At 39.2% G+C, this 13,561-nt stretch overlaps 1 protein-coding gene across 1 annotated transcript; it reads right to left on the bottom strand.

Annotated features, from left to right (window-relative positions):
• Window positions 1–4,161: 4,161 nt before the first annotated feature.
• On the bottom strand, window positions 4,162–12,803 carry LOC311043095 (serine/threonine-protein phosphatase 2A catalytic subunit beta isoform). The gene is made up of 8 exons (XM_084054265.1): window positions 12,331–12,803; window positions 11,388–11,426; window positions 10,721–10,891; window positions 8,063–8,236; window positions 7,808–7,897; window positions 6,902–7,063; window positions 5,397–5,515; window positions 4,162–5,102 (listed from the first exon to the last, which is right to left on the bottom strand). The coding sequence occupies exons 1-8, from the start codon at window positions 12,430–12,432 to the stop codon at window positions 5,030–5,032; spliced, it is 930 nt and encodes a 309-aa protein (XP_083910391.1). The 5' UTR covers window positions 12,433–12,803; the 3' UTR covers window positions 4,162–5,029.
• Window positions 12,804–13,561: the final 758 nt, after the last annotated feature.

Raw genomic sequence — 13,561 nt, 5'->3', positions numbered from 1 at the left:
CTGCATCTGTAGACCACTCTACTGCATCTGTAGACCACTCTAGTGCATCTGTAGACCCCTCTACTGCATCTGTAGACCACTCTACTGCATCTGTAGATCACTCTAGTGCATCTGTAGACCCCTCTACTGCATCTGTAGACCACTCTACTGCATATGTAGACCACTCTAGTGCATCTGTAGACCACTCTAGTGCATCTGTAGACCCCTCTACTGCATCTGTAGACCACTCTACTGCATCTGTACACCACTCTACTGCATCTGTAGACCACTCTACTGCATCTGTAAATGGTAAAAATGGTAAATGGTGCATTTATATAGCGCTTCTATCCGAAGCGCTTTACATTGATTGTGCCATTAACCCATTCACTCACACATTCATCCACCGATGGCGGAGGAAACCATGCAAGGCACCAACCTGCTCATCGGGAGCAATTAGGGGTTCAGTGTCTTGCTCAAGGACACTTCGACACTAACTCTAGGGGAGCGCCCCAGCCCGGGATCGAACTGGCTACCTTGCGGTTTTCCAGTTCACACTACCCGGCCACTCTACCCCTGAGCCACTGCCGCCCCACGTATCTAATGTATCTAGAGACCACTGTATTGTATATATACCACCGCACTGTATCTATTGCTATATGAGACCACTTTAATGTATCTAGAGACCACTGTATTGTATATATTGTATACTTAACTGTCAACCACTGAACAGTATTCCCAGTTTAAAATTCAAAACTCCAATTGATTAGATTAGGGTGTATTGTGTATATTAGGCCTACTACATACATTTATAGAGGATGCTATTGATCTTGTGGAAATGTCAACAGTATAGTAGGCATGTGTCATAAAGAGAAAAGTATCATTGTATAGCTTATAATGTCTGTTTCAGGTGCTACTGCATATAATACAATATGCGTGCTATGATATGATATTTGAGAAAAGAGTAGCCTAAAGTTTAGTAGATCTCTAGAAGTGTGTAGATTGTCTATTTTAAAATCTATCTATCTAAAGACTTTAGATACTAATACATTTTACTTGTATAGCACCTTTCATGACATGAAATGCAGCTCAAAGTACTTTACAGAGCAGGAATAAGCAACAAGTGCAAGTACAAATGATTAACAATACAGAAAAAAAGAAAAGCAAATAACAACATTAAAAACACAGCAAAAAAGACAGTGAAAAAAAATGTGAGGAACCCTCTTAGCTGAGAGAGAGATTGAGCAATTTGCAGGTTCTTAATTTGCATTCATCATGATCAACATTAATGTGTAAAGTGTGTTGGGGCGTGTTTCACAAGTTGGCTGAACTGTGATGAATAGGCCAGGTAGATAGGCAATAACAGTTAACTACCACAACACACACACACACACACACACACACACACACACACACACACACACACACACACACACACACACACACACACACACACACACACACACACACACACACACACACACACACACACACACACACACAGACAGAGGCCCTAATCCCGCTGATTCACACACGACATATTTAAGAAAATGACTGGTTATTTTATTCCTTGATTAAATTGCCAATACTAGATATGCAACATTCCCATTTTTGCAAAGATTAGGGCAAGACAGACAGACGGACAGACTACTAGTTATAGCCATTTAAGTCAAACACTGCTCTAACACTGTTATGGTGCCACATCTATGTGCATTTTTAGTGTGAATATTGTCATCATGGTGGTCCCCTGATCAGTGTTTCTGCCACGTTTTGTACAGATTGGAGCAATGGTGCGCCTCTCTGGCCCTATGGGTTCCCCTTGGGGCTTGTGGTGGTCACACGTGGCCCCTTCTGGGACTATTGTCATGGCAGACCCCTGAACAGCGTTTGTTCCCAGTTTGGTGTGGATTAGAGCAACTGTGCGCCTTTATGATAGTATAAAGACATGCAGTAAGATTTCATTATACATAGTGGGTGGTTAATAATGAATACATATATAATCGGTTACTTCAATTATACCAGTTTTACTGAATGGTCTTCGTTGTGTGGATGCATGTGTTGGCCTATTTTTTATAATAATAACAATAATAATATTTTGGGCTAATATTTTGGGCTAATGATTAATAGGCCTACAGGGGTTATTTAATTCTGCATTTATACCCAGTGTTACTGAATGCTGTAAGCTGTGTGGATACATGTATTGGCCTAATGTTAATAATTATTATTAATACTACTAAGAATACATAATAATAATACAAAGTAATACATCATAATTCATCAAATAATAACAATAATAATGGTAATTATTATTATTATTATTATTATTACCCTTATTATTATTATTATTATTATTATTATTATTATTATTATAATTACCATTATATATATACCATTTAAAAAGTCGTATAAACCAATTTTGGAACAGCATACCACGCCCAGGAACTCCACCCATAATTGGCCACTCGTCCAGGTGCCCACATGTCCCTAGCGCCCAGATGGTTTTGGTGCCCACCTCTCCAAGTGCCCACATGTCCCTAGTGCCCAGTTGTCCAGGTGCCCACATGTCCATAGTGCCCAGTTGTCCAGGTGCCCACATGTCCCCAGTGCCCAGTTGTCCAGGTGCCCACATGTACCTAGTGCCCAGTTGTACAGGTGCCCACATGTACCATAGTGCCCAGATGTCCAGGTGCTCAGTCGTCCAAAATATGGTGCCCAGATATCCCTAGTGCCCATGCCCACATGTACCTAGTGCCCAGTTGTCCAGGTGCCCACATGTACCTAGTGCCCAGTTGTCCAAGTGCCGAAATGTACCTAGTGCACAGTTGTCAAGGTGCCCAGTTGTACCATAGTGCCCAGATGTCCCTAGTGCCCAGATGTCCAGGTGCCCAGATGTCCAGGTGCCCAGTCGTCCCAACAATATGGTGCCCAGATGTCTCTAGTGCCCTCCTGACTTGATGTATTCGATTCATGTATTGGCCTTATGTTAATAATAATAATTATTAACATAACATAAGGCCAATAAATAAATAATATTAATAAATAACAATAATAATAAATAAAAATAATAATAACGAATTATATATATATATATATATATATATATATATATATATATATATATATATATATATATATATATATATATATATATATATAAAAATGTATATGTGGTTGTAAATATAGTTCGTTTGCAGTTATATCCACCGTAATCACGCATACGATCTATGTAAAATACGTTTTAACATAAATATTGCGAGTGAAATGGTTTAATAACCAATAATAATCCATTTAAATAATGAACACAATCAGAAATAACAGTTCCGGGCTCAGACAATAATTAACATTATTTTAATTAACTTAAGAATGATAATAATTTTTGTTGATGAGCACCATCATTATTATAAATGTACATATATGCATAAATGTGCACACACACACATATAAAGTGCTCAAACATCATTATTATAAATGTATACACATTCTGTGTGTGTGTGTGTGTGTGTGTGTGTGTGTGTGTGTACGTTTTAACATAAATATTGGGAGTTAAATGGTTTAATAACAAAAAAAACACGCACTTCCGGTATTATAATGTTATAAATATATATATCCACCGTAATCATACAAACGATCGTTGATACAATCAGTTTCAACATTAATATTGAGAGAAATGTGTTTAATATATAGAAAAAAACAGGCACTTCCGGTCCCTCACACAGCAGCACTCACGTATCAACGCTCACGCACCAAGTCTCGTCTGCGCGGACGCAGCTGGGTGCTATTGATTGAATCTTCTCGGCTCATGGGCTGAGCTGAGCTCTATGAATGGGATTCCCTAGAATAGACCCCCCCCCCTCTAAACCCCACATGGGTAACCGGAGTCCTTCAGCTCAGGGCTAGTGTCTTTTCTGTTATTGTGGGTAAAGCTTTTGCTGAAAATAGCCGATCGACAAGCTCACAATGCAACACCCCGCATTGTGAGCATGTAGCTCTGCTATTTTCAGCGAAACCTTTCCCCACTATACCGATGCTGAGGTTTAAGTGGTTAAAAAAAAAATCTGAAGTCCTCAAATATTTCAGCTGTATTCAAATGATGGTAGTATAACACTAGGCAGGCATTAGAACACCAATTGCCTCCCCAAAAAAGTTATATTGACTGATCTACAATTAACACAACATGAGTCACGATAAATATAAAGGAAAACATTTATTTAATATCTGAGAGATGAGCAGTCACATATTGGGCCAACTTGTTAAAAAGACAAAATGAAAGCTGTAATTTAATCTTTTGGTGTTTTTTGTAGAATTTTAACCACATGTACATTATGTTCCAGCATTGTACCATTAAACTAAGTTATACAAATAAAGTCAAGTACAGCCCGGTAGTTTGTCAATAGGACATTTTATTCATACGTCCGTTGTCTCTTATTCAAATTACAGTATGTAGTTGCTGAGATGACTGCCAGCTGCAGACCAGAGAGCTAAAAATAACAGCTGTACTACTTTAAGCAATCCTCTCTTTTTGTAATAACTTGCAACGGAAAAAAGCACATATGCCATGAATGAGATGTGATGTGATGATGTCAGGTAGGTTGAGTTATATTGCTGTTCTAAGAAAAGAAAAAAAAGAAAACAAAAGGAAAAAACCTTGCGAGTCGTACATGTCGTAAAGGATCATAATATGGCACATTTGGTCCACGTTGGTAGTTGTATCATTTGTCAAACATTTTCGAACATGTATTAAAACAAAAAAGAAAATAAAACAATAAATCTTTAACATTTCGTTGTGTGTGTGTGTTTTTTTTTGTCTTTGTCTTTTTTCATCTCCATAAGCACAGCATTATGACAGCATATTTCTAAACACAACTGGAGAGGGCGCTGTTGTTCTTTTTTATTTCTTTCTCTTTTTTTCTTTTCATTTTAATAATCTGTTCATCAGGCCGATCAGTTTAGGTTTATATTATCCCTGGTACAGTATTGTTTTTTCCCCAGTGTAGGAGTAGGGGAGAGGGTGGGTGTTGCTTTGTGGATGATTGACAGGGATGGCTTTGGACATTCACAGGAAGTAGTCAGGAGTGCGTCTGGTCACATGGGGCTCACCACGGCGCGGGGCAGGATCAAACTGAAGGCTATGGGTGGGAAAAGAAAAACATACGGTTGAGGTGGTGAAAATGTACTTCTGTCCATTAATAAGGCCTTTATAAAAAGGCACAACTGAGAGATGGCTTTACAAAGAAACCAACACCATCGATACATGAGTCAACATTAGTTCATGGGGCCAGTCAGGGAATCAATATGTTTCACCATAATGGTTTCAATGCCTTTATGAAGCACTTCTTCAACTCAGCTTTCAGGTAAATGTTTTGTAAACAAAGGCTAAGGTCTACTCAGCCTTGACTGACTAGATGCTCTCTACTACTTACAACGAGTATTTGAGGGTATCGTCCAGTTCCATGATGGCTGCTTGGTTGCCACAGCGATAGCAGTAGTTGGGAGCACTGAAGATGGTTACCACGTTCTTATCATGGCCCCAGTTATAACCCTAGTAGAAAATGTAAAATAGAACATTTAACCACTTAAACCGTACATACTTCCATTGACCAGGGTCCCCTAGGGGCCTATCGTTGGCCTCCTCCTTTCTTCACTCTACACACCAAATGTCTTTGCCAAAAATTGCCAATCTACAAGCTCACAACTCGTTGCGATGAGAGCTTTGTAGATCTGCTTCTTGCCGAATGTCCACCTATTATGAAATGCCCAGATTAAGAACGCTAGGGTTGAAGTGGGGGATATAACAATAAACTGTTGTCTTAAGTGGGTTTTTGTTGTAAAATTGAATGTAAGGGCAAGATTGGCTATTTTAAGCCTCTATAATTAGTATCCTATATAACTACAGTATTTGGAACACAGTATTTCCAAATACTGAAAAGCAAGTGTTGCTAGCGACTAGCTTCCAGTTTTTAATTTTACTCTGTGGCGCCTACAAATTATTTTTAATTTCAGTCAAGAATGCTTGTTAGCAGCAAGGCACTAGACATGCTAGCTTTGTGTTCCAGCCAACTCTGAAGCTAATATTCTCAGCAGGCTCAAGTATTACAAGTATGTAAAAAAATATATATGTGTGTGTGTGTGTGTGTGTGTGTGTGTGTGTGTGTGTGTGTGTGTGTGTCTAAAATTTCAGTGTGAATAGTCAAGTGATGTACAAACATGAAACTGGTACTCTTAACAAGCTTGTGATGAAATAGCAGTTTGAACAAGCCATTATTTCTCCCTCGTTAGGTCACACCAGTCTTCCTAATTATAATTTACTAGACCATACCCGGTCGACGCATCCGTGGGGGGATATGCGCACATGATCTGGCAACCCGGGAGGCGACATTCTTTCACACATTAACGCTAATAAGAAGCTGAGATTTGATGAAATTGAAAAACGGGCTTCACAGTTAAGTTCAGATGGTAATGGTCAATGGCTGTGTGCAAAATCAGAGCAATTGCTCCAGCCACTGAGGAGAACCGGGTAGCTTCACTCACCACTACAGACCGGGTAGCTTCACTCACCACTACAGACAGAGGTTATTAGAATTATAGTAGGATAGTAGGATACGTAGTCAGTGGCTGAAATGCATGCTAAAGGTAGGTGTGTAGCACTGGAAACCGAAAATGTTTTTGGTAAAACTGAGCCACCTTTGTTTCATAGATGTAGAAGTAGTTAAATAGTAGGACAATACCCCCTTTCAGGGTCACTTATTTATATTGTAGAACTTACTATAAAAAACCAACAGGCAGAATGTAAAATACAGTATAACCTACAGTATATTAGTATACATGAGAAAAAGAGAAGTAGAAAAGTGACGAGTCAACATTCATGATATGAAAGAATCAAGCCCTATGCTCCCACAATAACAAAAGAGGGATGTCCCTGTCATACCTCCATGACAAGCTGGTGGGCACGGGATACCAGGGTGAGGCCGTTGGCATGGTTGAAGGTTTCAGAGATGTCCTGGCCAAAGGTGTAGCCAGCACCACGGGGGGAAATGCCCCAACCACCACGGTCATCAGGATCTGACCACAACAAGTCACACATAGGACCCTGCGAAGGGAGAGAGATTAGTGATCGTTACAAAACAAAACGGAGGAGGTGGGGAGGAAAGTGGGGGAAATGGTACAATAATGTCTTTTATTTAGCTTATCAGTATCATTGTTAATTTGTGTGCATCTATGGATATGTGGGAATGTGTTATTAAATGTCAAAGACTCATTTATATCCGTTTGTTCTATCAACAAAGAGATCAGTGTGTTTAGTGTTTGCTGTGAATCAGAGCACCTACTAGCTCATATCCTGTGTGAGTGGGGGTGTCCACTTGTATTATAACTTTTATATTATTTTAGTCATTGCTGGGCTCTGCACTTTGCTGTCACTAACCGTTACATCCCTACCTCATTTGTATATGTACGTGTATTCTGCCTATGTGTTTATATGTAGTGGGTACTCAATTCTGTACCTCATCTTGCATGCAATGTGTATTCTAGTGTTGCAATAGTTCATTGAACTAATCAATTTAATGGATTATAATCAATTTTCAAAAACAGCACATCTAAAGCTCACAACCGACCACATCGCAAATCAATGCGATGGGTGCTTGTAGATCTTTATTTTCGCACAACACCGTTGTACACCAAAGTATAAAATAGGGCTTAAGCTACATACAAAGACACTCAAAGATTATTTGATTAATCCGAAAAAGGAATCAATGGAATAGTGACTACGAAAATAATTAATAGTTGCAGCCATAGTGTATTCTGTGTTTATTTGTAGTCAATACTAATTATGTACCTCATGTGGGACCTCTTGCAGGCGGTCCAGTGCTCGTATGTGATCCAGAGTGTCTATGGAGGGAGACAGGCCTCCATGGAGACAGAAAATCTACCAAGAGAGAGTTATATATATTATTATTATATATGTTATAGAACACAGGATCACATGAAATAAACAGATGCGAACAGATACACAGACCCTCAAAAGTCCATCTAATTTGTCAGAAAGCAGAAGATAAACAAACAGGTACATATCTGCCCTTCTATCCCTCACCTGTCCGTCTACTAGGGCCGTGAGTGGCAGGTAGTCAAACAGGTCTGTGAAGTATTTCCAGACGTTGGCATTTCCGTACTTCCTCAGACACTCATCATAGAAGCCATACACCTGCGTGATCTGCCGCGACTCATGATTTCCACGAAGGATAGTGATTCGTTCCTGGAAACGCACCTGGAGTGGCAGGCAGAGAAACAGATTGGAAGGAGAAACAGATGGGAGAGTTTTAAGAACATAAAAGAGGAAACATTCCATTTAGCCATAAAGTTTGGACAATTGGAAATATTGCTGTTAATATAAATAAGACTAAGCGTCTAAAAGCCCTGCTTGCGGTTAAGAGGTTGTGCTGCTTCTGGCCAAAGGGTGGCGCTAAAGGAAAGGTAATGGGTCAACAAAAATCAATATGGTTCATACTGAAATCTTCTAATTACATTGTTGGGCTACAACAACATTGTTGTCCGACTAAATATATCAGACTATAATTCAACTGTTGTTCTTGAATATCAAATATAGAAAATCAAAACCTGTTAATCCATTTTACCGACGTCAAATTATTTTTATGTAACAACTCGTCTGTGTTGTCATCATGTGCTACACTGCCACTAGACTCCTGCAGAGCCACACCGTAAACAGGGGGAGGGAACTATGTTTATGAGGAAAAAGAACATCTCTGAAAGCTACCATCGTGTAGCATCACAATGTGGTGGGCTTATAAATCTGTTCCATTTAGCAAGCAACACCAATATACTGCAGAGTATAAAATAAGGTATATAACTGCAAACAATAGAATGAGCACTTCACTCACTCTCAGAAAACGCTGATTGTGGAAACATTTTAATCGTACAGTTTAATATTGTTTTAATCAAACGCCCATACTTTGAGATCAACTAGATAAATAAATGTTACAAACATTCATGGACATATCAGTAATCCATCTATAAATGCATGAAGGGTGGGTGTGTGTGTGTGTGTGTGTCTGACTCGCTCACATAACTTGATCATTGTCCCCACACCGAACTTCAACTTTAGTTTTTGACTCATGCTACATAACGTGTATTAATATTATTATTATGGGGCCATATTGCACTTGACTTCTATGATTTTAGATGTTCTGCTCCTCATACTACCTTCAATGTTGCCACAGCTGTATTGCAGGTGCATGACAATACAAAATGACCAATAGCCATGTTAATAACCGTGAATGCTAAATCTAGCACAGTAATTGGGATGATCACTTTAACTACAGCCCAAAGTCCTATAAGAGGTGAGTCTCTGACTGTATGCGAGTGTGTATTCTTATACTTCTATTCTTGGGTAGACTCCTGGTCTTCAAGAATAGAAAGATGAAAATACTTGCCAAAGACAACATTTTGCTGGTTGTCGCTTTTCAATCGACTATTTTAAGTTAGCATTTTAGAAGAGGGTTGAATGAAGGTTTGGCATGCATGTAGTGGTCAAGACTTAGGAATGCATGTTATCCATGTAAATCAATTTACAGTCCTCAAAAGTATAATAATACAAACATACACATAATATAGCCTTTCTGCAACAGTCATCTAACTCATCAAAATGGTATCTAGGGCTGCAACTCGATAGCAATTATTCTATCAATACTTTTTTTCGATTCATTACTAATTCAATTAGTCTGATTAACTACTTAAGCCCTATTTCATACAACAAAGTATTGTCGTACGACGGTGTCGCACAAAATAGGAATTCTACAAGCTCACAGCGCACCACAGTTTAATTAACTGTTGCAGTGGTACGTTTCAAAGTCAAGTTAGGACAGAAAGCAGTCTGTGTGATCCCAACCCATTTACTCAACAGGTTTGTTACGCAACACACTATTGCTCAATGATACCAACAAAGGGTGCCAAGTAGCGCATGCGTGTTCAAAATATGACAATAACCACTGCAACATCCTGACATGCAAATGGCAAAAAGGGCTATTTAGTAAGATGCAATGGTGTTCAAGATTGGCAGCAAATTAAGCTGCTTGTCTGACAGTCAAAAATAATTGAAATGATCTGACTAATCTCCCAGAACCACTTCGCAGATATTTTTTTTTTTTTTACATTTATTTGTAAATAATGAAGACAAACATTTTACAGTCTTATCCAGAGTGGCTTACAATTAAGGAGCAAGTGGGATCCATTTACATTTCATAGCAAATAATGAAGATGAATAGCCTTTTACAGTGAGTCTTATCCAGAATGACTTACAATTAAGGAGCAAGTGGGGGCTACATATTATTCAATGACATCTTGGACAGTTGGACACCATTCACTGTCGGGTGAACCCAATATTGATAGATACAGACTCAAAATGTCATAAATCTTAAGTGAGCGGAGGTGACACAACTCTCCTTATATGGCTCTCGTTTTTATTTGTTGTGACTTTGTGGTGTGCGTCATACGAGTCATGACACCCAATGTAACAAACATTTCTCGAAGAGCATCTATTAATCAAATTAGCCCCAGCAGTAATAGAATGCAGAACACTACATGCAACATGAAGGTCATCAAAAAGAAAACTATTCCATGTAATGTTAAATATATCTTAGTCAAACGTGTTTTATTGCCTAAAACCTCACTACAGCAAACACTAATTAAATATCTCATGAACTACTCAAAAACATAATAAATGTGCATACAGTACCTTTAATGTGACAAGCAGTGTGACAGTTTCCACAGAATAGTAGCCTCTGTCCACATAGTCTCCCATGAACAGGTAGTTGGTGTCAGGAGACTTTCCTCCAATCTTAAACAGCTCCATCAGGTCATGGAACTGACCATGGACATCCCCACACACAGTGACGGGGCATCTCACCTGATGTACAAACAAAGATTTATGTTTTGCTGCAAAATGATGAAATAGAGGCAGAAAAACAATCTATATATGTAGTAATAGCATTCAAAACAAAACAGATTTAAAAACAAAATAAGTATTTTAAATCTCACATGGCCAAATTCTCCCTTTTTATATAGTTGTTTTTTAAACAACTATGCTGTATGAATAAAAACACAGCTGTACCTTTTCTAAACTTCAGATCTGAACATTAGAAAACATTCAGACTGGCTATCTGTGCTACAGACACAGTTTACAGCAAGTTTTATGACCCTGGAGCCTACATGCCTCTATGAACGTCATTCTGAAAGGGAAGGAAGGATGTTCTTTAACACTCTTGTTTATCCATTTGCCAGGAGATATGACAGATGCATCACTAAACAGTAATTTTGCTCTAAAAAGATATAGAAGTATTTTACACAAATTATAATGGTATCCCAAGTAGAACAGAAGGGAAACCATCTTGGATAATGCTCACCTCCTGAACATTGGATTCCTTGGTCAGAATCTCCTTGGCCTGGAGGGACAGACACAGGCGCGCGCACACACATACACACACAGTTTAATCAGTTGTAATAGCATCATTAGCATGTTACAGAATTATTCTAAATCCCAACTGATCCATAAAATCAATAGCCTTTAATATTGGCCGATTATGCTTAAATAAGTTTTGAGAACACAAACTCACCGAGTCTGCTTGACTAGTAGTATATCTATATCTATTATTTTATTTCTATTTTTTGGGTGTGTGTCATTGTCACACAACTTGAACTTACGTTACAGCTCTGGCTGGAAATACGATTTCACCCAGCTACAGTAATACCAGGACAGATGTATAACAAACCAAACCACTGAAATAGGCTACAAGTCTCTGACATTATGTCGTTTTCAGGTCGATGGACATAAACTACGTGCAAGTTTGTTATAGTGCAACCTAGTAAATTACATTCAAATGTTTGTCAATGTATTCAGGTTACAACGTAGTGCACTGCATTAACACACGGAATGTATCTTTTTGAGTGGTAAAACATTATATTCAACACTTTATCAGGAGCGGTGTAAAATGCAGGCCTATTATTAGACAGGCTGAAAATGGGACCGGTTCACTTGCTGAACATTGGTGGAAAACACAAAATTCTGTATCCAATCTGGCACCAAAATCATAATAGTTAACGCTGTGTGTATTCGATGTATCGTTAAAGTGTGAAATACATCAAATGGGGTTTCCTTGTGGATTTGTGGACAGATTAGTAACAATAGCAAATCCCCCGAATGACTCTAAAGGGACGGGGAACCGCCGCCTAGCTGTTAACTTCCTCCCAGCAATTAGACGCTCCCCCTTTCTCACAATGTAGGCCACAATGAAACGGCTCCATCTCGGTCACAAATGTTGGCTTTCACATCGGGGCTCCACCACATACCTTTTCGCAGAGTGTTCTGACTTGGTTTTCCGTTAGCTGCTTGCACTCGTTTAGCTGTTCGATCCATTGGTCTAGTTCTTTAGTAAAAGTCTTGTCTTCCATGACAGCTTGCTAAGCTAGCTGCGTTAGCTACCTAACTGATGTAAAAACGACTGGTTGTATTTCTGCCTGGTGCGGGTTAGCTAGCTGCTTTTAGCCTTTTAGCTCCGTCGTATTGTGTTAGCCCCGATCTAGTCCCGCCAAACCGGTTCCCAAACTCACGTCAATTCCTGCAAATAACGCCCCGTTCAGTGACTTTCTATCATGATAAATACATAAACGACGGTTACAGACGTCCACGACGAACGGTTCTCACAAGGGGGGTTCGAGTTTAATCGGAGCTCCCCGATGCGGCGGCACGACGGTAGCGGCAGAATGTAGCAGCGTCACAGCAGCTAGCCAGCCTGCTAAAGAACCTAGCTACAATAACATACGGGATCTTCAGCAGCCGCCTTTTCCGCTGTACGAGCGCCACCGCACGGAGGGAGAAAGAATGGTTCTTTTTGATCGTGATGTAACGCGAGAAAGATCTCGTAATATCAATATCTCGTGAGAACAAATTATATTGATGTATGCTTGTTGATTGAATGTAGCAGGTTACTGCATAATATAATCCCTCTGTACAAAAAAGGAAGCAAATTAGACCCCGGCAACTACCGCCCTATTTCTATTCTTAGTTCTATCTCGAAAGTTCTAGAAAAAAATGTTTATGAACAGGTTGAAAAGTATCTTGCTGAAAAAAAAACACATGCCAAACATGAGATGGACGCGGATAAATACTGTAGCATGGTCATGCTGGACCTCCAAAAGGCATTTGACACAGTAAAGGACTATATTGATTGATAAGCTAAAAGCAATCAGATTTGATAGATCTTTGATATTAGTGAACTGTATGCAATCCTATTTGGAGGGGAGAGAACAGGTGGTGGAGGTGAACAGAACCCTTGGACATTAGACTTGTGTTTTATAATTATCAGCAGATATTTATTTGGCAGCACAAAAAAAATATTTGCCTGTCTGTTGCCATGTTACGTCACGCCACGCAAACTGGAAATCGACGGACGTCACTTCCAGTGTTGCCATGTCGGCTTATTATAAGCGCCTTTGGGCTTATTCTTCTGTAAAGTTGCTTGTAAAAATTCAAAATTGTTACTTGCGGTTGAATCCTTGCGGGTTGCGTTTTTTTGTCTTG

This window comes from Gymnoscopelus microlampas, assembly GCF_963454915.1.
Source record: "Gymnoscopelus microlampas genome assembly, chromosome: 4".
NCBI lineage: Eukaryota > Metazoa > Chordata > Actinopteri > Myctophiformes > Myctophidae > Gymnoscopelus > Gymnoscopelus microlampas.
This window is presented reverse-complemented; position numbering and strand designations above follow the sequence as displayed.

Excerpts from the sequence above, each read along its gene's own strand:
- LOC311043095 (XM_084054265.1), bottom strand. The coding sequence starts at position 12,432 with ATGGAAGACAAGACTTTTACTAAAGAACTAGACCAATGGATCGAACAG. Across the intron at positions 10,892-11,387 it reads AGGAATCCAATGTTCAGGAG|GTGAGATGCCCCGTCACTGT; the intron begins GTGAGCATTATC and ends TTTGTACATCAG. Across the intron at positions 8,237-10,720 it reads CACTGCTTGTCACATTAAAG|GTGCGTTTCCAGGAACGAAT; the intron begins GTACTGTATGCA and ends CTGCCACTCCAG.